Here is a 27560-nt window from a genome sequence, read left to right on the forward strand (position 1 = left end):
TATTTGACTGTAAGAAATGATAATCGCATAATGTGTGCATATATAATGCAGCTGCATAAAGGATGTAAACAGTCTGCTTGTTCTAGATTTCGTCTGTATTTAAGTTCAGTCCATTGAGCATAGATAATGTATGTTTCACCCAGATGTAAAGAGTTTTGCTGAAATATTTCAAGGTTATATTTGAATTGCAAATCAAGATTTCAGGTATAACTCCCTGTAAAGTTGATTTGAATAATTTCAAGGGAAAAATTGTTCCGGGGCCAGGCATCGAACCCGGGACCTTTGGTTAAACATACCAACGCTCTCCCAACTGAGCTACCCGGGAACTCTACCAGACACTGATCCAATTTTTCCCTCTATATCCACAGACCTCAAAGTGGGCTGACAACCGTAAGCAACCAACATTGAGTGCACACTAACTCTGTGTGACTTAAATTGTGGTTTTCTGTTAACGAACAGTGATGTGTATTATGCAAATCAAGATTTCAGGTATAACTCCCTGTAAAGTTGATTTGAATAATTTCAAGGGAAAAATTGTTCCGGGGCCGGGCATCGAACCCGGGACCTATGGTTAAATGTACCAACGCTCTCCCAACTGAGCTACCCGGGAATTGAATTGAATTGTTAGAAAAAAATGATCATAATTACCAGTAATGTAGCAAACAAATACAAAACAGTACCGTGTACAACTGTTGGAAACTTTATACTGTTTTATCTTATACCTAAAATATCGACAACTTTCTTCAAAAATGAAATTCGTCTTTGTGTTGTATTTGTAAATTACCAATATGTAGCGTCCTCTTAATAACCATCTAGATTTGTCTCTGTTTAATTGTTGTCTTAACTCGATTTGTAAGCATCAGGGCACTTTGAGCTGTAAGCACAAGAACAGTTGTCTAGTATTTTTTATTTACAGAAGTCTGCCCAATATTCAGAGCTATTGCAACCATGTTCACGACTTTTGAAGCTATAATAAGTGACCCACTGTTCCTTCTTTAATCTTCAACATAAATATACGTATTCCAAGAACTGACTCTGTAAAGTTTCTCCTGTAAATCTCATGCTATTAATTTTTTTCCCCCTTCACATTAGACACCAGTTACATTATCATCACATTAATTACAAAATATAAAATTATGATGTAATCTCGAGATTTTATACTATCACGGGAATTGTTAATGGGCTCATGTCGAAACTCCCCTCAAACTGTGCACATAGATTTCCATCACAGGTAGACAAAGAACATACGAAGTGACCTGTACTAACTGTAAGAATGTGATAACTTGCTTGGAATTGTTGCATTAAGAAACAACAGTACATACTTGAGGGTAGTTGAGTTATTCTCCTTAAATATTTACTGTCACGTGACATGTGAGGTGAGGTCGTGAAAACAACATGCTGCACAAGCTGAGTGCCACTCTTTACTCAAGGCCTGGGTTACTCAGTTTCCGATAATCTTACTCAGGCTTCTTTTTCGCAACCTTACAAGTTAGTGTGGACAGTTAATTTTTTTATATTTATCTATCTGCTGTGACGTGAGCCTATTAACAGTTCCCTTTAAGTATTCTATTATTAACTCTAAGATGCCATTAAATTAGGCTAAACTATATGCAGTATGGTCAAAACATGGCAGTTTTTGTTTGGTCTGTCGACAAACAGGGTTTTCCATGATGACTTCTGCGTAGGTTACTGGCAGCAGTTTTAAGATTACATTATAATAAAATGTAAAATAAATGTACAATATTCACTCACCATTATCTTCAAGATGCTGTGTTGCAAATTAATTTGCATCTTGTCTGTACACAGTTAACATTGACTAAAGTAACGTTAATTTATTCTTTGAAGCTCTCTTAGCAAATGTTATTAATTGCTAAAGTTATCTCATGTTTTAAGTTCACTAGGGTTCGAGGTTTGAATTTATATACTTTTTGTCTTTCATTCTTGTATACGGGCTATTCCATATGAAATCGATCAGTAAAAAACCTCGCATTTTTTTAATACTCTAATTTTTTACCTATTTATACAAGGTGCTGAGGACAGTACATTTTCACTATCGAAAGTCAAACAGTTTTTGTACTATTGAGCGACAAATTTAGCGTATTTTATAAAAACAAGCCTCTTTCAGCGTTCAGAACTCTAGAACCATTTACTGCAGAACATTGAACGGGAGCTCATTTTGAAGCTGACATTTGGTAGGTTATGATAAGAAGTAATCCTTATTTTTATTGTATACAGAGAGACAGATAATCCGATTTTACTTACTTTTAGGCTTTTTGCCCATTTGTAAAAATGTGAAAAAAATTGAGAAAAACTTGCATTATTAAGAGGGATTCGACATTGTTTGCTTAGTGACTCGGCAATAAGTTTCGAGAGTATTAAATAAATTAATTTCACACGCCTGGACTTGAATGGCCCAGTACAGAAAGCATTGGCCGAGAGCTGAAGATAAGCAAGCGTTGGGCGTCATTTTACTCCTGTGTTTATGAAAACTTGTGATAAAGCTAACCCAGCTATGCGCTACTAGACGAAACATCACGTGTTTGTCTCCTGGCCTTGCTTGTCTGGGCTAAATCCTGCCTCACAGTCAGCTGGTTAGTTCACGCGCGTACTATTTATTTTCTTTATTTGATATTTTCAATACTTTCTTATCAAAAATATGTGTTTATTTGTACTTTCAATGCGGAATCTAACCATATATTTTAAAAATATTTTTTCGTGGGCAAAGGCGACTCAATGAAGAAAAATCTAAATTTCTCCATTTCCATAAAAAGTAAGAAAAACTGTTTAGATGTCACTATAAACTTTAATTTCTCAGCATCAAAGTAAACCATGATTTTGATCATTGGGTGAAAGGGTTTTGGAGCCACAACAGTGTAAAGTTGCTAATTTTATGAAAATACGATAAATTTAAATATTTTTAATTTAAACGCTATGAAATTCTGATGCCTCAAACTTTGCACAAAGCATTGTATCACAGTTGTCAACGGAGAGAAAAAGTTTCATTGTATTTAAAAATTGCAAGGTCAATTTTTTCTGTATTTCGGTTGATTTGAGATGGAATAGCCCATACACTCTTTTAACACTCACATAATAACTGATTAACTGTTAAGTTATTTAAATTAATAAATAACGACTTCACTGAGTTAACATTTTAAATAATGATGTTATTGTATGTGATTGACTAATTTCGAAGTTATTTTCATCATCTGCTGAATCCTAGTGAGTTCCAGCGCTGTCTTCTGGTTTCCTGTTATGGTGGAGTGTGTTCATGATTGTATCGAGAAGGATGTGTGTTCTGAAATTCAATTGAGTGTTTAGGATGTGTTGTGGGTGTGTTTTTGTGTGTCTATAAATTTCGTATTCTAGAGTATTGAAGCCATAACAGGAAACCAGGAGCTCACTAGGATTCAGCAGATGATGAAAATAACATTGAAACTAGTCAATCAAGTACAATAACATCATTATTTAAAATATTAACACAGTGAAGTCGTTATTTATTAATTTAAATAACTTAACAGTTAATCAGTGATACTTTTTGTTTCAAATAGATGCAACTAGGTACCTCACAAAAATACATTGTTTAGTCGAATATTCCATCATCTTACCAAACAAGTCGTTTTACTGGTTAGTTTTTTTGTAAAAAGAAGATAAAACTTAAGTAAAGACTAGTGTATGATGGAATGCAAGGAAACTCCACGAAAACCAGTGGATAGGAAACAAGGGACACTTGAATTTATTAAAGCTACGCTCTATTAGCCATGAAAATTTCCACTCTATTAACAGACCAAGTAAAGACTGTCAGGATTGAAACACAGTGTAAACATATTATACTTAATATTAGTTGTAATGAAAATTAATTTCCTAAATATGTTAAAGGCAACAGCGCACCACAAGTTTTCTTTATATATTCTGAGTGAAAATGACAAACACTTTTTTGTGGCATTGTGAAAATGCTGAGAAGTTTGCACAGTAATACAAATTCCTGCATTAGGATAGGTGTTTAATGTTGTGGACGCTCTTCTCCTTTCACCTTTACAGAGACTGCTAGAATGGCCTAGGTATTTAGTGAGCATATAAATACACTGTGTTCATTGGTCTGCTGAGAGAAATTATTCATTCTAAAGATATAATTTTACATGAGCTGTTTAGTTTCGAATTTAGTTCTAATGTCTCCCTACATATAATTTTATTTAACTTTTTCAGAAAACATCGGATTTAAAAAAAAAAAAAAAAAAAAAAAAGGAAAAAAAAAACTATCCTTAGCACTAAAATGGAAAAGAACATTTCTTTTATTTCGTCATTTGTAGGAGTATTAGTTGTATCGTCTACCGACAGTAGATCATGCATACAGTTTACATCACTAAAATTTATTAAAAGTTATGCATTTGTAAGAAAGGAAAAAGACCTTACAAATTATAAAAATTTCTTCTGTGAAGAATAAATTTGGAAGAGAAACTTCGTAAGTTTTTTTGTCTTATTTGATCTTTATCATGATTGTCATTTCTTATCTTCAGTCTGTAGTTCACAGTCCCATTATATTTATGACGTTTATAATAGAATATATTTTTCTCCTCTCCTTGCTTTCAACTGTTGAAAATCTGGTGTTATCCTTGGTACCAGGTTTCCAGGAGTATTGTGGCATTATGTCTGGTTCTTTGGTTCTTTCAACAACCTCTGTCTCCACATCCTTTCAGTTTTCCACTTTTCTCATATAATGTTAAGTTGTTATTGTAGTTGGTAGTGTATTATTTAATAAATCAACTGCTCCCTTCCTTTTCTATGAGAAAACAAGTGGTCTTACACCAAAATTTAGGGAATAATTCCTTTCTCTTGAATCCTTTGAACTTCATATATTTGTAGTAGCTATTATGTACTATTTAAAATACCCAGAAATAAACTTTTATGTATTCCGTGTGCTGTAATTTAACATGTCCAACGTTTTTCAGCTGCATACATGTTCCATCATTAGGGCCATATACTAAGATCTGGAGAGGGCCCATTGTATCTGATTAGTCCAAACAACACCTACCTCAGATAATTTTTTAAAATATAAAGCTATTACAAGATGTATATTGGGCATATATTTTCGTGTTTCTTTTTTTTTTTTTGGGTGGTTCATTTGATCCCAATATTTGTATAGCAGATACACAAGCATGATTAACCACATGCCCAGTTTTTTGGAGTTGCCAGACTTAATGAGTCTAATAGAGTAGTGACTTCTTTATGTCTTACTATATTGCTCTGAAGATGATACCTGTACACAATTTTTTGAAATGTCGGAAATGTTAAGTTCCAGGACATGATGTAATTCCTGAACACAATCACTTTGAAATCCTAAAATCGCATAGCGTCACAATATGTTCTTTATCTGTATTCTGTTGAATTTTGTTGACCTTTTTTGAAAATGTAACATACTTAATTTATATAAAACATTGTATTATGAAATGGATAATTTGAGCATTCCTTTTAAAGAACTGTTTGTAGGGCATACATACATACATACATACATACATTCATACATATATAATTATACTCATGTACATTCACATGTGTGCGCGCGCATGCACGCACGCACACACACACACACACACACACACACACACAATAAAATAAACACATTGTATAGAAATCGGCTTATTGGAAAACTTCGTTGCCTTAATTGTACTACATTGTTTGAAGTTGGCAGTATTAACTTAATCATTAATGCAAAAAATTTAAGGAACTTTGAAATAAATTTATTAATTTTGTGATTTATTTATTTAGAGTGCTACATCTTTATATGTGAAAGCAGAAAATTCAATTCCTGTCTGGACCAAAAAGAAGTACAGTAAAATCCCTCGTAACTGTCACCCAAATAACCGGCAATACTACTTTTGGCTGGGCCAAAAAAAAAAAGTTTAAATCTGCCACATTGCCAGTCTGGGCCATCAGTGTTGCCACATTAGGAAGTTCGCACAAACTTTAATTTTCAGTGAATATTCGAACCTAAAATAATTAATGTATTATTTATGTTGTGTGATGTGTTCTAATAAAGGAAATGCACACAGTTTTTATGTTTATTCAATTATGATCAAGTGATGGAGAAATAAGTTTCACATGGCTGCAGTTTCTAAGACTAAATATATGCCATCTTCCAGTAAGGAATGTACATATTATCCATTGCATATTGTAATAGGTTCATACAAATTCCAGACTGTTCATACGTTTAAATATTTGGGCTTAGAAATTACTTTAAGAATGACAGCCATATAGGAATTCAAAAATGCATATTAGCTGCAAATAGATGTTTCTTTGGACTTAGAAAATATCTTAGATCACATAGATGTTTCTTTGGACTTAGAAAATATCTTAGATCACATTTAATAACAAAGAAAACCAAACTACTGATTTATAAAACTTTTATAAGACTAGTAATTACATATGCATTAGAAACTTGGACTCTTTTAAAATCAGATGACAAATCTCTGGCTACTTTTGAAAGAAAGATACTAAGAACTATTTTTGGGGCTGTGAAATAAGGTGATACTTGGAGAAGAAGGAGAAATTGTGAATTGTATGAATTATGTAAGGAACCTGACTTAGTGAAGTATATTAAAATTAATAGATTGGCCTGGGCTGGACATTTGACATGTATGGACAATAATAAAACTGTTAAAAAGATCTATATGACACTACCATTACAAACAAGAAAGGTTGGAAGACCGAAATTAAGATGGGAAGATGATGTCTTGCAGGATATTAGAATTAGTAAAATTAGAAATTGGAAGAATTTAGCAGCAAATAGAGAAGTCTGGAAGGGACATTCTGAAGAAGGCTAGGGTCCATAATGGGCTGTCATGCCATGTATGACGATGATGATGGCTGCAGTTTCAACATTTGACACAATGAAATACGAACTTTTTTTTATATACAGGTATTTATCCAATTATTCAGCAAAATCTCGTATCCGGTACTAGCCTGGTCCGTTTGGTGCCAGTCAAGAGAGATTCTACTGTAGTAGAAAATGAGGTAATCCATATAAGCTCTTTGCTGCTGACTGAACAATGTTGGATGAGGAATTTTTGTTTAACTAGGAGCTCTTCCAGTTATACATAAAACGAAATAAATGAGGCTCAGAATTTCTTTCTAAACCCTGGGAAGCAGATTTCTTTCCAAAGACTAGATAAAATGTTGTAGATTATGCAAGAAATGTACTTGACATTCCATACACGGTTCTAAAGCTTACGAGACTTCAGATGAAAGTCATGTGACAAGAAAAAGAACTTTTTTTGTACTTCAGTAGTTGACATAAAATGCAGCAAAACATTTTTGTATGGGTTGTACAATTAACAGAATTTTTTCTCACAAGCAAACATTGTGATGGGGACAGATAAAAGAGTTAAATATTTTTCTTCCACCATGTTAATAATGTCAAAACAAGTGCTTATACAAATTTTGGCCACTCAACCGCAATTACGAGGCCGTCCAGAAAGTTATTTTCCCTGGGTCCGTTTACAGAAATAAAGCACAATTGAATGGAAAGATTTATTGAAACAGAAACAGCAGTTGTTGCGCTATTTGTCAGCATATCCCCACTGGAATTGAGACATTTGTCATACCATGGGATTAATTTTTGTGTCCTTGGGTCATAGAAGTCAGCCGCCTGGGATCGGAACCAGTGTGTGACAGTCGTCTGCACCTCTCTGTCGATCCTGTGATATGACAGATGTCTCAGTTCTCATGAGGAATATGTTTAACGATAACTCAACAATTGCCGTGTCTGTTCTAATAAATTTTTCAAATGAAATTGTGTTTTCTTTCTGTTAATAGCGCCTGGCGAACTTTTTTTACGGCCCTCGTAATTGCAGTCAAGTGGCCAAAATTTGTATAAGCACTTCTTTTGGCATTATTAACATGGTGAAAGACAAAAAATTAACTTTTTTTATCTGTCCCATCAGAATGTTTGCTTGTCAGCTTTCTATGTTTTGTGTTAGTAAATTGATCTACAGTATAACAATAACAATCTAATTTCTCAAGCCAGGTGATGTTCAACATACAGTCACCAACCTCTCTTGACCTATAGGCAAGCTTTTGTCAGATTAATTTATGAAAAGGATCTTCCTGCTGATGCTACTGCAAAAGGAATTTTAATACAATTCTTAATATCACATACACATTAAAGGACACTTCATTTAATATCTATTACATATTTTGTCAATTCCTAAATATTGGGATCTAAATTTGGAGGTGCACATATTCTTAGTTCCTGAAGCTATTTTTGTCTAGCTGGAGGCCCAAGATGACCGTCTATTTTGCCTTGCACTAGGTTCACTTTTACTATTTTCTATAAAAATGATAATGAAATTTAAAAAAAAATCAGACTACCCTTAGATAGACTTTCTACCGTTTTAAAATTTACACAAAATGCACTTGTCCTGAAGGTTAAGATTAAGGTAAATATATGTGCATTTCATTTTTCCTGCTGTTCTTACTACATGTTAGACAGCATTGTTCCATTATCAAGCTTTTATAAGCAGAAAATTAAATTTACATTGCTTTTACTTACTGCAGTGGTGACCAAAATTCGAATGGTAGTGATTACATGCAAGACAGCCTAAGATGTAAGGAGATGGAGGAGAGGTACTTGGCGTGAAAACTATAACCAGTGGTGGTTTGGACTGATCATTCCGTAGCTCATTCTATGTCTGTCTGTCTGTCTATCTCTAGTAGAATATGCTTTTTTATAATCATGCATTAAACTCAATAGCGTTATTGCAAAGAAGCAAATCATTCCATATTAATACATGAATAATTTAATAGGCAAACAAACAAACCTCATTTGCAAGAATAGTTAAAAAAAAAGAAAAAAAAATACTTTCTGAAACTGATAAATATATTAATGTAATGTTTGAAACAAAACCTTTTCCTTGAATTATTTTCTGTACATCTTTCAGAAAAGAAAACAAAGTCTGGCTAAATGTTAGACATGACAGTTCTCAACTGCACTACAAGGTTTTCGTCTGTAAGGCAAAATCTGTTTTTGTGTTTGATGTGTACTCTTTCTGAAAAGAAAATAAAGTCTGACAATGTTAGACCTAGCAGTTCTCAATTGCACTACAAGGTTTTCGTCTGTAAGGCAAAATCTGTTTTTGTGTTGGATAAGTGTAACTTGTGAAAATAACTGTTCACATAGGTAGAAGAAAAAAAAAAACGCTAATATCTTAGTAGCAAAAGTTTTATGCATAGGGGTAATGAAGTTTATTAGCTCGTTCCATTCTTACAGTAGCACATAATATTGAATAAGTTGTCCTATGATATTATTATTAAATGAATAACTAGTAAGTAACTAATAATATTTAACCTCATCTAAAGATTAAAAAGCTTAAAATTGATATATAACCTAGTAATGTTATCCTTTAAGGGAAGAGACCTTAAAAATATTCATGCACACATAGAAAAATAAAATTATAAAGTTGACTGAACAGCAGCAGCAACAACAACAACAACAACAACAATAATAATAATAATAATAATAATAATAATAATAATAATAATAATCGTTTTCACGTCTGTGTATCCAGCATCACATTTGTTGTAATGTCTTTTGATATTGCTTCTAAATACTCCTAATTGAACCGTTGAGTAAAGCGGAACAAAAAAAAAAGTCCTTTTTCTGTTTGTTACAAAACTTTCTTTTTCTGCTTGTAGAGACAGAAGTTTGTAGAGTGACATGATACCACCACTGCTTGTCTTTAGTATTGAATGAGACAGAGAGCAATGTACAGAAAACTCCCCTTACCCATTTGAATGTCTGTGATTACACAATGTAATCACAATACCCGCTTTGGTCACTGCTGACTTATTATAAGTCTTAACAGTACAGGAAATTTTGTAATTTCGTTCTCTGAAGCAATAAAGTTGTTCTGCATTACTTTTAAAGCTCTCAGGACTGTTGTTTGACTTCTGTGATGGATATTCTGGGAATTACTTGTTAACAGTAGCTTCAACGAAGTACGTAATACATTCTGCGATTGTAACAAGCTGAAGATGGGGAAAACAATCTTAAGTATGTATACAAAGAAGAAAGCTATGTTTGCAGTGCTGTGCTCTTTCATTTTGTTCTTGGCCTGTTGGAATGTTACTATTGCTTACTTCATGCCTTGTGACTGCCAGTTCCATTTCATATTGCATGTAGTTCATTGATGCATAATTGAAAGCACTCAGAAATTGTTTACATAATATGCAAATTAAACTAGGATTAACATGTGAACGTAATATATAGAGTGAACCGTAAGTAATATAATTAATTTCAGGGGGTTATTCTTTCAGATATTTCAAACTAAGAAGTTTAATACAATTTTGCTTCCTTTTCGAGATAAAAATTGTTTTATAATAAACATTTCATAGCATGTTTTGGAAAAGCCATTGATTTAATTCCCGATATGCTCAGTCAGTTTATGATAACAAATGATTGAAAGAATTTTAGTTATGTCCTTTAAATGTACAGAAATTTGATCCGAACAAATGTAACTTTTTGTTCTGAAAAGAAATTTTAAAATGTTACATTTGTTCAGATCAAATTTCTGCACAATTAAAGGACAAAGCTTAAACTCTTTATATATTTTATCATAATACACTGTTCTCTTAAATTGCCTGGGCGTATTGGGAATTAAATCAATGAATTTCCTGAAACATGCTATGAAATGTTTGATATAAAATAATTTTTGTCTCAAAAAGGAAGCAAAAATGAATAAAATAATTGTATTAAACTTTTTTGTTTGAAATATCTCAAAGAATAATCCCCTGAAATTAATGACAGTACTTACAATTCATCTTGTATATTACATGGATAGGAAACGGTAGTAACTGAATATAAGTAAAGAATAAATAAATATTTATTTCCAGAGGTTTTATATAAGAATGAAATAATGTTTTTATGATATATATTGCAATGTCACTACTTTTCTGCCTCACTCTGAAAGATACAAAAACAAAAGCACATTGATGTAATGGAATAACCAAATTTTTCAGATTTCTACAAAAAAAAAAAAAAAAAAAAAAATCTACCCAAAGTGAAAGTTGATATGACTTGCAATGTTTTACAACCAAGTGCTTTGCAAATGTCAGAGAACAAGAGAGTTTGTAAATAGAATAGAGAGTATTTATGGACATTTATGAAATAATAGTTATTGTTTTGAAAGTGTCGTGTCTACTGGTCTGGCCTTACAAAAATAAAGGATATGATATGGTTTATTCTCACACTAATCTCTCCGGTCCTGCTGGTCCTTCACATTTCTGTATTCGGGCCAGCAGTCCCGTTCTTACACTATTTACAACTTTTACACTACCAGATATTTAAGACCGACATATATTCATCATTACATTGTTCATCTGTCATCCACTTTGTCCTCCATGTTCATCCACTATACTTTTACTTACTGTATTTCTACGTTTATTATCTAACCCTGCTTATCTTCTAATCCTATCTTCTACTATTTCCTATTCATAACAAAACCTAACAATTTCCTTTACTACTCCGTATTCCTACAGTCCCTATTTATTTACAATTTCACTACAATCATGTTACAAATAAAGGATATAAAATGTTACATGTTCATGAGGGACTTTCTCTGGATAGAACAGGACAGAAACACCTTAGACAAATGCATGAGACAACTTTAAATATAGTAAAATAACTCAACATAGCAGCTTCAACCGAGATTTAAATCCAGCCCCACTTGTTTCACGGTCAGACATGCTAACCATTATTCCACCTTTAAGTTGTGATGATTTCTGGCCTGGTTGCGAGTTTGTGCAACTACCTTTATTATATTCTTCTAAGTGGAACGTGTTTGGATTGTAAATTCTCCCAATAGCATTTCAATTAATTCTTTCTGAACAGCCATAATTGAGGACGTGTTCAGCAGTACAATGTTAGGTTCTGGTGATAAAGACAGTCCCACCATGCAGTGCATTGACACTGGTGGAATGGAATTAACAGCTAAGGTGTATTTGCCTTGCAGTGTCATTTTTAATTTAATTACTTGGGCATTCGATAAGTAATGGCAACAATGCTGTAAATCAGTGCTCCTAGTGGTGACTATTGAAATCTCTTTACTACATAAGAGAGCAGCAGTTGTTTCATAAATATGCAATATTGAAAGTCTCGAAGTAGCCATATTTTTTAAGTACAGTGGCTGTTTCTGATGTGTAGTAAACAATACAGTTCTGAAGGTACGAACAAAGGTGCTGCACAAAAATCCAAGTTGCAAGATAAAAACATGCATCTGAGTTCTTTAGAGCATTATAAGAAGCCTGTGGGAGAGAAGTCCTACCATACTGAACTACTGCAAGTTGGGTGGAAGCGAGGCATTCGCTTTCAATCAAGACTTGACATCTGAAGAGTTTTAGTTTGATCAGTGAGAGAGAGATCCAGAAATGCTGCTGCAGATGGAGTCCGCCATCTTCCAAGAATTTGGCAGCGTATTGTTGACATGGCAGGAGACTATATTTGAATTATATAATGTCTCAAGTGACCTAAATAAATTTAGTGTGACACAGTAACAATGTTGCCATTGTCCACACCTGTGGAGTAACAGTCAGCGCGTCTGGCCGCGAAACCAGGTGGCCCGGGTTTGATTCCCAGTCGTAGCAAGTTACCTGGCTGAGGTTTTTTCCGGGGTTTTCCCTCAACCCAATACGAGCAAATGCTGGGTAACTTTCGGTGCTGGACCCTGGATTCATTTCACCGGCATTATCACCTTCATTTCATTCAGACGCTAAATAACCTAGATGTTGATACAGCTTCGTAAAATAACGCAATTAAAAAAAAAATGTTGCCGTTACTTTTCGAATGCCCTAGTAGATTAAGTAAAATAAAGTTATCCCTGTTACTGGGCATGAAGGCCATATGCTAGTAGGAGTCACCTTTCCAGACAGTTGACATTAGTAGCAGTAGTGATGTCAGTCCTATATGCTTGCTGACTTTATTCCCAAGAACAACTCTCTGTTAAAGGCTGAATCGACTTAACCACTGTGCTGCTATATGCCCCACTTCATTAGATTGGTGTAATATAATCTTAAACTGGCCACAGTTTTGTACTTTTACATGTGTAAAAGCATAATAAAATTATTTTTTCTGGCTCATGAAAGATCTAGAAGTTGCTCAAAATTATAACCACTCGAGATATTAAAGAAATTCGCCATTTTGGAAGTGTGGAAATACAGTATGACTTTGCAGCTTCTGTGTTGCTTAAATTTTTGTTAACTTCTTGGTGCATCTTTGATTTCTTAAATGGGAAAATTATTTTCATTGCAAATAGCTGACTTATTTTAACCAGACTTCAATTTGCATAGTGAATGAAAAATAGTATTAAAAAGTATACAATTATGAGGCGTAATATGAACCACTGGTATGTGATTTTTAACTGCATGTGAGGCGTTTATATAGCAGGAAAATCATAAAATAAAACTAGTGAGATGATAGTAGTGAAAGTGACTAACTAGGAAATTTATTCTGGCATCTATCAGGAATGTTCAAAGTTATCATTTCCAGAATTAATGGACAGATTTTTCATTTATATAGACAAACAAAATTCATATAGTTGATTTAAATATATTTTGAATTTTGAAATAGGAACTTTTAAATATTGATGCAATCGTTTAGAAATGTCTTTCAGTTATTATTTATTCTACACTATTTTCCATGACCTCCAAGTTGTTGTCCAAACTATTAAATTGTATGACTTATTTTATAAACTTCTGATCACTTGCACAGGCCCTTCATTACCTGCTCAATCTGGCATCAAATATAATTTTAATCTAACTGCAATATTTAAACATATTTTTGAGAAAACTATAATTGAAGACCTCCCTCGAATACTGGGTAACCAACAAATCTGTAATACACGCTTCAGGAGAAAAGAAAATAATTTCAGGGGCATATTTCGTTAGGCCTATATTTATTAGCAGAACCATTTGAATAATCAAGGATACAAGTTTATTCAGCTATTGGATACATTCATTTGTTATAAATGAATGCTTCAAAATTACTTTTTCCACCGAAGCCACATATTTAATTAATTTGATCTTACACCCTCTTTTGAGGGAGGTCTTCAATAAATTATAGCACATTGTATTCACTGTATGCTGTTTCATGGATAGAAGTATGTTTATGAAGTCTTTCTTTTACCGTAATATTTTATTTTTATAATTGCATTGTCATATTTTTTTTATATTTATATTGACTATTTTTTAGAATGTTTCTGATGAAGGCTTAGGCATGATATATTTATTCTGAAAGAATTTGCGAAGGTTGTATTTTTTTCTAATTTGATTTCTCATGAATATGTAGCATGTGTATCAATGCATGCTTCTTTAAAATTACACTTTGTCTTATATGTTTAGTGATATGCAAGTTTTGTATCTCTTTCTTGTCTCCAATTAATTTAAAATACGAATGCAGAGATTTCCTGTGACTTGAATATTTTGGAAGTGTATGAGAGGTTTTCGTTAATTGGGTTGATGTATGGCAGAAATTGAGTGAATTTTGAGTTGAGCATTGTGATGCCAAAGTGTGATCAAATGATGCTTTTGTCTTAGACCTGTTCATTAACTTCGTCTCAGGAGTGATTATAGTTTCCTTCTCAGTGCAATATGTGGTTGAGTTCTTATTTATTTTTTATAATTTATTGTTCGGATTTATAGTTTTCTCATATATTCATTCATTCATTCATTCATAGTGTTCTGCCCAAGGGCAGGTCTTCCACTGCAAACCCAGCATTTTCCAGTCTTTCCTGTTTTCTGCCTTCCTCTTTGTCTCTTCATATGATCCATATATCTTAATGTCGTCTATCATCTGATATCTTCTTCTGCCCCGAAATCTTCTCCCATTCACCATTCCTTCCAGTGCATCCTTCAGAAGGAAATTTCTTCTCAACCAGTGACCCAGTCTATTCATTTTCCTCTTTCTGATCAGTTTCAGCATCATTCTTTCTTCATCCACTCTTTCCAACACAGCTTTGCTTCTTATACTGTCTGTCCATTTCACATGCTACATCCTTCTCCATATCCACATTTCAAATGCTTCTAGTTGCTTCTCTTCAATTCATCGTAATGACCATGTTTCTGCCCCATACAATGCTACACTCCACACAAAGCACTTCACTAGTCTCTTCCTTAGTTCTTTCTCCAAAGGTCCGCAGAAGATGCTCCTTTTTCTGTTAAAAGCTTTCTTTGCCATTGCTAATCTCCTTTTGACTTCTTGGCAGCAGCTCATGTTACTGCTTACAGTACACCTCAAGTATCTGAAGCTGTCCACTTGCTCTACTGCCGTATTTAGAATTCGCAAGTTTACCTTCTTTACTTTTCTTTGTATGACCATGATCTTCGTCTTGTTGGTATTTATCTTCATTCCATATTGCTCACAGCTGTCATTTAGCTCCAGTAGCATATTCCTTAGTATCATCTCCTCTTCTGCTAACAAAGCCATATATATCATCAGCAAATCTTATACATTTTATTATTCTTCCTCCTACTATCACTCCTCTCATGTTCTGAAAACAGTTCTTCACTAAATTCTCCAAGTAGATGTTGAACAGGATAGGTGATGAAGAGCATCCTTGTTGTACTCCTCTCCCTATTTCACTTCCTTCTGACATTACTTCTCCTATCCTGACTTTGACTTGTTTCATATATAGGTTACTGAACAGCCTCCACTCTTTTCAATCCATGCCAATTTGCTTCAAAATTTCAATGCAAAATATATTGTGTTTGTAATTTGAGGGAGGTGGGATATGATGATAGAGACTAGATTAATCTTGCACATGATAGGGACCGATGGCGGGCTTATGTGAAGGCGGCAATGAACCTGTTCCTTAAAAGCCATTTGTATTTGTGATTATGCTTTGTAGTTCCCTGTGTATTTTATATCGAATGTGTTTCAACATTTTATATTGTCTACTTAAAAAAGTAGGTTGTATTTACGCATACATTTAAAATTAGGCATAAGGGAAATAAAAAAAATCAAGAAACGGAGAAAATATTGCACCACAGGTTTGCTTTTTTTACTCTCAACAAGTGATTTAAATTCATGCTTTCATTCAACATAAATGTTACATTATGTGAGTTTTTAGACTTTCACGATGACTATGATTAGAATTAGGCTTTTGGGTAATCCACCATGTTCTGGAACTTGGAATTTCAAGTGGGTTATGGTGGATTATCCAAAAGTCTAATTCTAAATGCTACATTGCTGGTAGGTTCGCAATACTGTCGAACATGGAAACGAAACCAAGGTCGCCCTATTGGAAGAATACTGGATGTGCAATGAGACCAGAAGAGACCACTAGGCCTAGATCCTTGACTGTTTGATAATAATGAAGTTTGTTATAAAATAGTTTGGGTACACATTTTGCACGAATTTCTATAATAATTTGTCTTCATTTGCTTAGTCCAAGAGCTCTGTTCTCTTGACTAGCAAGGATAGCCACTAACTTGTTCTATCCCAGCATCTTAGGCGATTCTGCATTGCTTCTGTTGGGCCGTGTTACAGATGGTGCTGTATGACATCTAAACACCTTACGCTATTGGGTTGCATCCATTTTTAACTTTTTCCTTAAAAATTTCTTTAGATTCCTTCAATGGAACAGTAACAAATGGAATGAGACAAGTGAAGCTCACATAGATCCAAATCTCCTTGCAGGGTTACGTACTCACCCACCTTCCAGTTGTTTTTCCTTATATTATCCTTATTTGATTGGTTATTAGCTTCTTTAACAATTCAGAGATTAAATATTGTTGTGTACAGAATGATGTTGAATGAGTGTGAGTTTTTCCTTTGTACTTTTTTTAGCCTCTTTCTCATCTTTGAATTGGTCACTGAGTTGTGAAACTAGGACAGAATCAAATAAATTTGAACAATCTCAAATCAAACTCGCAGATTAATGATACTATGTGAGGTAGTGCAAAAAAGAGGGGAACTTTAGAGTTTCAAGTCCATTCATTAGTTTTGTCCCTCATCCCTTAATTTCATATTAAATGTTCGTCTAATTTCAGTTATATTTCACTTGTAAGTGTAGTTGTGAATATACATCTACGATTGTATATTGCAAAAGCTGTGCTCAATATTTACTTCATAATACTATATACAAAAGTCGTACCAAAAGTTACAAGTTCACAATGAAAGAAAGAAGTAGTCAGGAACGTATTTTTGACAAAAGAATTGTCTTACCTTTCTTTACTTCTCGAGAAATTCACCATCCGAATGATGCATTTTGCCACTTGCCTAGGAATTCAAAAATGTTTTTGTAGTAGAACTCTGTTTTGCATCCTGCAGGCCATAACTTAGTGCATTTGCACATCTTTGTTGGTCCTTAGGTTGTGGCCTTGCATCTGTTCCTTTATGAAACCAAACAAATTGTAGTCCATTGGATCAGATTTGGACTGTATTGTAAATAGGACAGAAATTTCCATCCATTCTTCTGTATTCTTTTTGCACAGATGTGTGGGTGTGAGGCCATTCACTATTGTTTTCGAGAATTATTTTGTTCTTCTTTTGCATTTGTCATGTAGTGCATGATGCAGTTTTTTTTTTTTTTTTATTTATTTTTTTTTTTATTTAGGATTTTCATTTAAGGGGAATCATTGCACACTATGACAAATGTTCAGAGAAAGAAAAGTTGTTCTATAACATGACAACATTTGACCTCACAGCACGTTTCTGCACAAAGAGGATCAAGAATGAAGGGAACTTCTGTCTCATTCACCACATAGTCTAGATCTGGCACTACCAGACTACCACCTGTTTGGTTTCATAAAGGTTCAGATGCAAGACTACTGTAGGTTGGAGTTAACGAACACATCCAACATGCTGTGATTATTATATAATGGATGCCAGAACACATTTCTAGTTTAAGGTCATTTTTAACTCATAAAAAAGTAGCAAAAATGCTTTGTTGGAGAAATAAAGACAAGGTATTTTTCTTGTAGCAATTATGTTTCTGTGGACCTTTTTCTTTGTTCATGACTTAATGTACTTATGACTTTTGGTATGCATCTCGTATGTGAAAAAAATAAAGTGGTTATAAAAAAACTATTACATTTATAGAAATCAACAGAAATAGACAGTTTGAGGTTACCTGAGCATCTTTAGACAACTTCTGGAACATGTGTGTGTGCATGTGTGCTTGGATCTTTATACATGTATATTTGCTTGTGCATGTCTGCATAGTTCTGTGTGTATGCATGTAGATATGTGTTTGATGTGTGCGCACATGCATCTGTGCTAGTGTTATAGTAACTTTTCAATATTTTTGTCTTCTAACTCCTCCTTCAAGACTCGATATGTTTTTATACACTGGACATTCTAAAACTTCCTTAAAGGAAATTTCAATATTAGAATAGGCCTACTGTAATTATCTTAAATTGGTATTTTATTACTGAATGTTGTAATCTTTATCTGTCATTAGAGCAAAGACTTCTAAAGGTCCGCTACCACTTAGCGGAATCGAATCGAATAAAATTTCTCTTCACCATATATTTAAATGGAAGATGGCAGAAAGCTGTGCGTCAGATCGAAGCGAATCGAACAGAACAGAATTCAGGAGCTAGAATATTTATTCCACTGCCGGAACAGAATTCTTGTTTCAGGTATGATCGTAAGTTCTTGTGAAGCCTTCGTGAAAAAAGAAATGAATCATATCCACTTTTGGAAGCTTAATTCATTTACTACTGAAAGTTATTGCTGTTACAAAAATCACAAATTACTATGAATGAAGAAAAATTAATAAATCTTGTGTAGAATTATCCTCTTTTGTATGACAAAACACAAAAGTATTGTTCAGTTCGTTTCTGCTAAGTGGGAGCTGCACACACAACCTGTGGACAGAAAGTTTTAGGCATACTAATTTCAATATTAATGAACCTAAACCATTAAAAAATTCAATAGATAAGAATTAAATAACATCTCAATCACTTCAGAATTTGCTAACCATGGAAGGATTTGTTTCTGCTTGTTGATATTTACATTTTTCTGGATATCCTGCCATTGCACATCCTTTTCTGGTGCTTTATTCAGTCATGTACTTATAATTTCACATTTTTGGCAAAATTGTGGGAATTTATTGAATGTTTCTTATTTGTATTTAATGAGCATTTTTTTTTTGCAAGAGGATACAAGAATAACATATATATATATATATATATATATATATATATATATATATCCATGTTGCAAGATTTCTTGAACTTTTCTAAGAAAAGAATTTTTAACTGAAGAGGTGAAACATTTACAGACCTGATCCCTGTTCCCAGAAAGCTTTGAGTTTGCATGGATATTCCACCAGTCCTAAAGCCTCTTGCTAGGACATGAGATCACAGCTATATTTTAATTTTTTTTTCTCTGAACTTCTCTTCTTTCTCTGTAATAATTGGTGAGTCTTTGAGTATTACTTTCTAGTCACCTTTACTCCCTGGAAACTATTCTGGTACTTAATTATTACGAGGCTGATTGGGTCCAAGAAATATTTTAGAAATAATCAAAATTTCTTGTCTCCATGTGGAAGTAAGTAATCTTAAATTTGTAGCCGGTCTCTCCACTGAGGGACAAGAAATCTGCATAAATGTCGAAATCAAGTTACAAGATCAAACGTGATTGAATTTGATATATCGTATAAGCATAGCTTAGCTCACGTATTTTGATGTAGAGTATCACAAGAAGCTCACTAAATGAGACAACAATGAGTTAACGGAATATGGAGTTACTGTTCATTTATGTGCTGCGACTGTTGAGCTAAGAAAAATAATTCCATAGTAGGGAATTTGAAGAAAAAAAAATTGTTTTGTTAGTGAAGTGAATTGGACGAAGACACTGCAGTTTACAAAATTCAACTGAACATCTGCTAGGATAATTTTTACTTTTGGGAGCAAATTCAACATTTTCTGCTCTGATAGAAGGAGCCTGATTTGGAAGAGAAAGAGTGGATCTGCAAAATAAAATCCTTTAACCCAGTGTGAAACGACATGTTGCCAGTTCTTCGTTAGTTTGACACTGCATGAATGCTCCTGTGGGTCCCTTGTGCTTAATCATGAAATTAAAGATCATAACCACTACGTCACCATACTCAAGTCTAATATCATTCATCTTCTGAAAAAAATTGGCTTCATGAACAGTTTAGTATTTATGAAAGACAGTGAGTCAAAGCATGTTGCTTTATATATGCAGCTATCAGTAAGTTCTGTATTTATTCATTTATTCATTCATAGTTTTCTGCCAAAGGCAGGTCCTTCACTGCAAACCCAGCAGTTTCTAATCTTTCTTTATTTCTACCTTTCTCTTCGTCTCCACATATGATTCACATATAATTTGATATCTTCTGTCCCAAACTTTTTTTTTCCATGTTCGCTATTCCTTCCGATGTATCTTTCATTAGACAGTTTGTTCTTGGTCAGCCAATTTCTTTTTCTCTTCCTGATCAGTTTCATCATTATTATTTCTTCACCCTCTCTTTCTAGCACAGAAGTTCTGTATATTACTCTTAAATATGAAGAGTACACGGGAATAACGATCAAGGAGCATTTTAGAAAGTTTCGAGAAAAACGAATTTTAAAGTTTAAGCACTTAATACTTTGTTAAGTGTGTATTTAATAGAAATTGACGTAGTGGAATGTCAAGAACGATTATTTCTTATTACTAGCTAGACCACATGATAATACTTCCTTTCCACTATCAGATGGCATTATTAACTCAATTTCGATTTTTGATGGACCTTGATCGTTTTTCCCGTGTACCCTTCATATGTGAAGTTCCCATGATAATAATCTGACATAAATCCCATAAAGCATCTGTGGGTTTATATTGACAAAAATATTGGAACAAGACAAATTTTCAACAACCAAGACCTGAGACATTTCCTATTAGAAGAATATAGGAAAAATTCCCTGTTCAATAACTGAGAATTTGATAGCTCTAAAGCTACACATCTAGAGGTCATAAAAACAAAATGAAATGAAGTATTAAATAATAGTATAACCATTAAGAGAACTTACATGCTGAGACTGTGTGAACAATTTTTAAAGTGATTTGTAAGTATTTTGGAAAGTTAGGTTAGATTAAATATTGTATTTATTACATTCAGTGAATTCAGGTATATATATTTTCAAGGACAACTGAATATAAACAAGTTAGAATAACAGTGTTATATTATTGTTATAGCAAATTTTGGAAGAATTGTGTTAAATTGTTGTTCAACTTGAAATTAAATATTATTTGATTATTTTTGCAATACTAAATATTCAGTTTGCATATTTTGTTCAATTTTTCTAAGTGGATGAATACTTTTTACACTCATTGTGTGTAAAGAAACATTTTCATGCAATACTAATCAAAAACTATCTGTAAAACTGTAAAGACCTGAATGGTACCATCATAGCTGTACTGCCTGAGGAAACTGGAGTGAAAATGCTGCAATTTAGTTCATCCATAATCCAACTGAAAAAACTAACCAAACCAAGTTTGACAGAATATTCATATGCAATGTTTGTCTGGAAAGTATCCAGCCTTCTTAAACATCAAGACAACTACAATTGAATTAAAAATATTTTGTAATCGCCAGCTGATGCATCCTGAGAGGAATGTTGCCATACATTTCACTCTTCCAGTACTTGTTGTGCACATGATCCATTCTTTTGACTTTGTATCATTACAAATTCTTGCACAGTAGAACGACAATAAATACTGGTAATAAAACAGTAACAACAAAACAAATAGATTTAACAATGAATTAAATCACGAAAGCATCTACAATAACTATGTAACAAAACAGAACAAACTCGTTTTACACTAATTAGGAAGTAGTGCTCATAAGCCATGCAGCAGAAGAGATACAAATGCGCGAACAAGTGTGGCTTTGTTAATAAGATGAACTAGCAAAAACACTACTATGCCACTACTCAGAATGGGCCTTGATTTGTTGTTGCAATTGCAGCTGTGGTAACTTCCATTGAAGGTATTTCCAGTGCCAATCATAAAGTATTTATAATCCAACTGTAGTTGTATGGCCTTCATGTAACTTGGCAGACAATCAGAGGGGATCTCACAGCACATGTGAGGGGCTATTCAGTCTACAGTTGGACACTGTTGAGTGAGTCTGTGTACTATGTGACTGTCACATTCACAGTGACCAAGTGATCTGCATCAAGTTTTGCTTTCAGCTTGAACATTCATCCATGGAAACTGCTTGAAGGATTAAGAGGGCTTTTGAGGATGACTGAATGGCTGAAGCTCAAAATTGTGGTACTGGCACTTCAGAGAGGGCTGGAAATCCATTGAAAGCAATCCACATTTTGAAAGGACTTCAGCAAGCAGAACGCCTGAAAATGTCGAATGTGTGCTTTCTACAATCAATGAAAATTCACGATTGACAGTGCAAAAATTAGAAAAAAAAATCTGAAGATTCCAACAACTATTGTTTCAGAGATTTTGACAGATAACCAACCTTACATGAAATATGTGGTGACAAGATTAGTTTTATGGTTCATGTCACAAGAGCAGAAGGAATTTGGTGCTGAAGTTGCATTGGTCTTCTCTGAAGCTGCTAACAGTGACCCAGATTTCTTCAAAATGCTCGTAACCAGGGATGAACCATGGGTCTATGGCTATGATCCTGAAACGAAAGTCCAGTGTTGCTAGTGGAAGTCTCCCGATTCTGCACATCTGAAGAAGAAATGGCAAAATTGGAGCAAAGTAAAGATTATGTTGATAGGTTCCCCCTGCCCCATTTAAATGTTGTCCACCATTAGTATGCTCCTCAAGGCAGACAATAAGCAAGGATATTGGATCAAAGTTCGTTGTTGACTGGGGATGCATTAAGAAGAAAATTGCTTCAGCTGTACCTATTCCCTGTGTCTCAGCCCCTGTATAACCCAGATTTAGCTTTCTGCAACTTCTGAATTTTCCCAGAGCTAAAAGTGCCGTTGAGAAAGAGGACATTTAAAATCATAGACGAAATTAAGGAAAACATGACAAGGTAGCTGAAGGCAGTCCCAAACGAGGACTGTGCAGACTATTTTGAAAAATGGAGGGGAAGTTAGTGTAAGTGTTTCAGACCCAAAGGGAACTGAGATACCATTGCATAGATAGCCTAGTTTTATTTAAATATTAAGTGGCCGGATACTTACCAGACAGACCTTGTACATTTTTATTGACTAAGGTTATTGAACAGTCACGACAGTTTTTAAATTGCTGAAACTTTGTTGACAACATTATTTTGGTAGAAACAAAGAACACTTTTCATCCACAGAAGAATGGGGTTTAGTGACAACTGTTTCATTTCAGTTGCTATGGCAATATTTATTTCAAATACACATGTATATAATAAATAGAAGCTATTCGAGCTATTATTGTCTATTTTTGTGTGAATTACAGTATTTTTCTTTTTTTTTTTTCGGCAAATTTATTTCTTGAAATAATTACTTTGTCTTTGCAGACTCAAGTTGGTCTCGTTTAATGTTACTCTAATACTGAAGAATTGCAGTGATCAGTTAGCCAGGACATCCAGAATATTTTGCAGATTTCTTCTGCTCTACAGAAGTAAGAAGAGAAAAAACTGGCAGTTGTGTTTAAACTTTATATTGATTGCTTTTAAGTAAATAAACTCCATTCTTTTGTGAATGAATCAGTGTTTTTATTTTTAGTGTAAACCTTAGTTTTTACAAAGTTTCAGCAATTTGAAAACTGTCCTGACTACTGAATAATTCCATAATTTGTTACACTTCTTCCCAATAACTGAGAAAAATTATAATTCTTTGACCATGATATTGATAATGCAAACAACAGTAGTATTTTAGCTCACATAATTGCCAAAGTTGGTGAGTTAACTACATAAATTGTCTACAATAGAAATTAATTTTTCACAAAAATGAACATTGAAGTTAGTGTTCATGTTATTGATAAGGTATTGCATTGTTTCCATTTGTATATATGAAATAACGTTAAAGTAGGGTTATTCAGCATTGATCCTTGGCAGAGAGGTCATTGTTGCCATTTCTTGCAGGTAGAGCATATGATGGTGATGATGTATGTGGCTATGATTACATATATACAGGCAATTCAAATTGAAATTATTTTCTTCAGAGTAGCCTATTTTGTTTAATTAATGAACTTAGATGTATAATTGCGAACACATTCATAAAAAAAACTATAATAATAATAATAATAATAATAATAATAATAATAATAATTTTTCACAAAAATGAATGCTGAAATTAGTGTTCATATTATTGATAAGGTATTGCATTATTTCCATTTGTATACATGAGATAATAATAATAATAGTAATAATAATAATAATAATAATAATAATAATTATTATTATTATTATTATTATTATTATTTACATCTGTTAAAATCAATATAAAATAAACAACATGAAATTGTTACGATATGTGAAGCAATAAAGGAAAATTGACCATTTCCCAAAGATTAAATTAAATATGAGACCGTAGACGAAAAATGCAGAAATAATTTATTGCAAAAGGTTATAGCAGAGTCGCAACAAGAGTCTCTATTATCTATGAATTAAATCCTCTTATTTACACAGGGGGAAGAAGAAAAAAGGGGCATTGCCAAAACTCTAATGACGAGTTTTCCCATACACATTCCCAGTAAACAGATGTTTATTAATGTTTTGTACTTTGTTTCATAAGCACATTTTCCCGATCCCTGACCAAGCGTATTCACCATACATATAACTTACTAGCCTAGTACAGAGTTGCCATACTTTTGTTCCACAAAACCAGGACAGAAGTATAATTATGTTACTGGGTTCAATTGGCTATCAGTAGACCTGGATTTTTAGGCGCTTAGAAACTAACGTTTAGGTACTAAAAATATAGATTTAAGCATCTAAAAATACAATTTCAAGCAGCTAAAAATACTATTTTATGCTCCTAAAATGTAATTTCTAACCACACTAACTACAGTAACTATAAAAATGCAATTAATTAGTGAGTATTAAGCATTACTTTATACAGTAACAAAAACAGTAAAAAAATATTGTGGTTGGAAACTTTATTTTTGTTAAGTCTTAAATTATGAATATTGGTACATAATTTTTAATCAATTCGTCGGCCTCATTGCTCTAAGGCTGCTAATACAAAGTGCTCATATTACAATTAAATTAATTAATTTACCAATGAATTTACAATTAATGCATTATTCATAATTGGCATTACAATACATAAGAACGTTTTTCTCTAATTTTTTTATTGTGAAACTTTGCCTTTTCTTAGATAGAACCATTTTATAAGTGACAAAAATTCTTCCCAATGATACCGAAGCAATGGATGCATATTTAAATCTATCAATATTTGCTATGCTGATTTCTTTAGGAAGAACTACGTACATCGTCCCGATTCATCACTTTTCTACTGTCTGCTCAAGTGCTCAACAAAACCAGACACCTTTCGGGAATTTTTTCATTCCTACAACCAAACTATTACAGGATATCTGAACCATACCCAACCCATGACATTCAAAACTTTCTCTTTCACTGCTACACGAAAATTTAAAAATATATATGCGTAACAAATAGAAATATGCAATTTTAGGCTCTAAAAACCTTAAAGATAGGTGTCAATGGACAAAATAGGCATTTTTAAGCACCATAAAACCACTTTCAAATGTTTATATTATATATAAAATGTGAAGATATGTAACTAGTTTGAGTTTATCCCTATAGAAAAAAATAGGCATTTAACCTAAAATTCCAAGGTCTAGTTATCAGCTATAATATTAATTGAAAATATGTACCTACCACACTTATCATTGTTTTTTATGGTAATCTACTATACAATTTCAACATTTGTTTGTGGGGGATTTCTATCTGTCACTAAAATCGGGAGAAATATTCCCAGTTTTATGGACTCTTACCCAACAGATTTTTTTGTTTTGTTTGTAGGCTGTTTTAAAGTCATGTTGATCATTAAGTATCTGAAAATATTCGATTTCACTACAAATTGTAGGTATTCCACTGATTTATCAAAATATTCTAGTATAGAAGAAGACATGAAGTGATTTTATATTTATTCAGAAATAAGATTTAAAGCAAGAGTATAACAATATCTACATTCCTTCACCATCTTCCTAATCCCACTCCTCTGGTACCTTTCGGTGTTGAGGATACGAGAGATCTCCAATCTGCTCCTATCCACAGTTAAGATGACTGCCTCTCTCACAAACAGTCCCTTCTTCTGTAGTGCCTCTCTAATTCCATCTTCCCAGGTCTTCGTTGGTATATCTACAGTCCCTGGCTGAAAGGCTAGGGGTGGTAACTCGTTAATATCTGTGCTACACAAATTTGTTTCTATAATGCTTTTCACACGACTTAGTTCATATATCTGATCTTCTTCGTGTCTACAATATTTTGTCTGGGCACTTGTAATATTTAACTTCCATAACTTTCAGCGACAGAGTCTTACCATTACAATTAGACAGCATTGCTTAAGCGCAAATTGCTCGTGTTGTTCTGGGCAGATAAAAAGCTGCGACTTCCATGAACTAAGTCGCATGAAAAGAGGTATAGCAGTGATTGATATGTTTGTTTCTAGGTCTGATGACAAGGTAAGTTACTAAAGTTCTATCAATAATTTAATACTTGCACGGTGACATGAAGCATTTTCTATTTTAATTAGTTTTTTAACTTAGTAGGTTTCTTTTTATACATTTATAAAAGCCGAAAAGGAAAATTAAATATATATACTTCACTTTTTTATACAAACTGCATCGAATAAGTAATGAGATTGAATTAATTATAAAGAAATTGTTAAAGTTATGTTTAAAACTACTTTTCGTTATTCTTAAATGCATTCATCTGTATACTTTCTTACTGGCTTTTAAGGAACCCGGAGGTTCATTGCCGCCCTCACATAAGCCCGCCATTGGGCCCTATCCTAAGCAAGATTAATCCAGTCTCTACCATCATATCCCACCTCCCTCAAATCCATTTTAATATTATCTTCCCATCTACGTCTCGCCCCCCAAAGGTCTTTTTCCCTCCGGCCTCCCAACTAACACTCTATATGCATTTCTGGAACTTTCTCCATTCTCCAAATATTTTTCTAAGAACCTTATTCTCAAACACCCTTAATCTCTGTTCCTCTCTCAAAGTGAGAGTCCAAGTTTCACAACCATACAGAACAACCGGTAATATAACTGTTTTATAAATTCTAACTTTCAGACTTTTTGACAGAAGACTAGATGACAATAGCTTCTCAACCGAATAATAACAGGCATTTCCCATATTTATTCTGCGTTTAATTTCCTCCCTAGTGTCATTTATATTTGTTACTGTTGCTCCAAGATATTTGAATTTTTCCACCTCTTCGAAGGATAAATCTCCAATTTTTATAGTTCCATTTCGTATAATATTCTGGTCACGAGACATAATCATATACTTAGTCTTTTCGGGATTTACTTCCAACCCTATTGCTTTACTTGCTTCAAGTAGAATTTCCGCGTTTTCCCTAATCGTTTGTGGATTTTCTCCTAACATATTCACGTCATCCGCATAGACAAGAAGCTGATG

At 33.4% G+C, this 27560-nt stretch overlaps 1 protein-coding gene across 5 annotated transcripts in view; it reads left to right on the forward strand.

The window, feature by feature from the left end:
- The window catches only part of Pten (phosphatase and tensin-like protein), a 232732-nt gene that overhangs the window by 44905 nt on the left and 160267 nt on the right, over nt 1-27560 (forward strand). Inside the window, exon 11 of one of the 5 annotated variants that reach the window (XM_069844077.1) lies at nt 9978-10039. The exons of 3 other annotated variants lie outside the window; for them this stretch is intronic. In XM_069844077.1, the coding sequence (XP_069700178.1) occupies nt 9978-10024 (47 nt within the window). In that variant the 3' untranslated portion in view covers nt 10025-10039. Of the gene's footprint in view, nt 1-9977; nt 10040-23462; nt 23652-27560 lie in introns of those variants that run through there. One more of the 5 variants, XM_069844078.1, reaches the window with a different exon arrangement.

The sequence above is a fragment of the Periplaneta americana genome, chromosome 13 (genome assembly GCF_040183065.1).
Source record: "Periplaneta americana isolate PAMFEO1 chromosome 13, P.americana_PAMFEO1_priV1, whole genome shotgun sequence".
NCBI lineage: Eukaryota > Metazoa > Arthropoda > Insecta > Blattodea > Blattidae > Periplaneta > Periplaneta americana.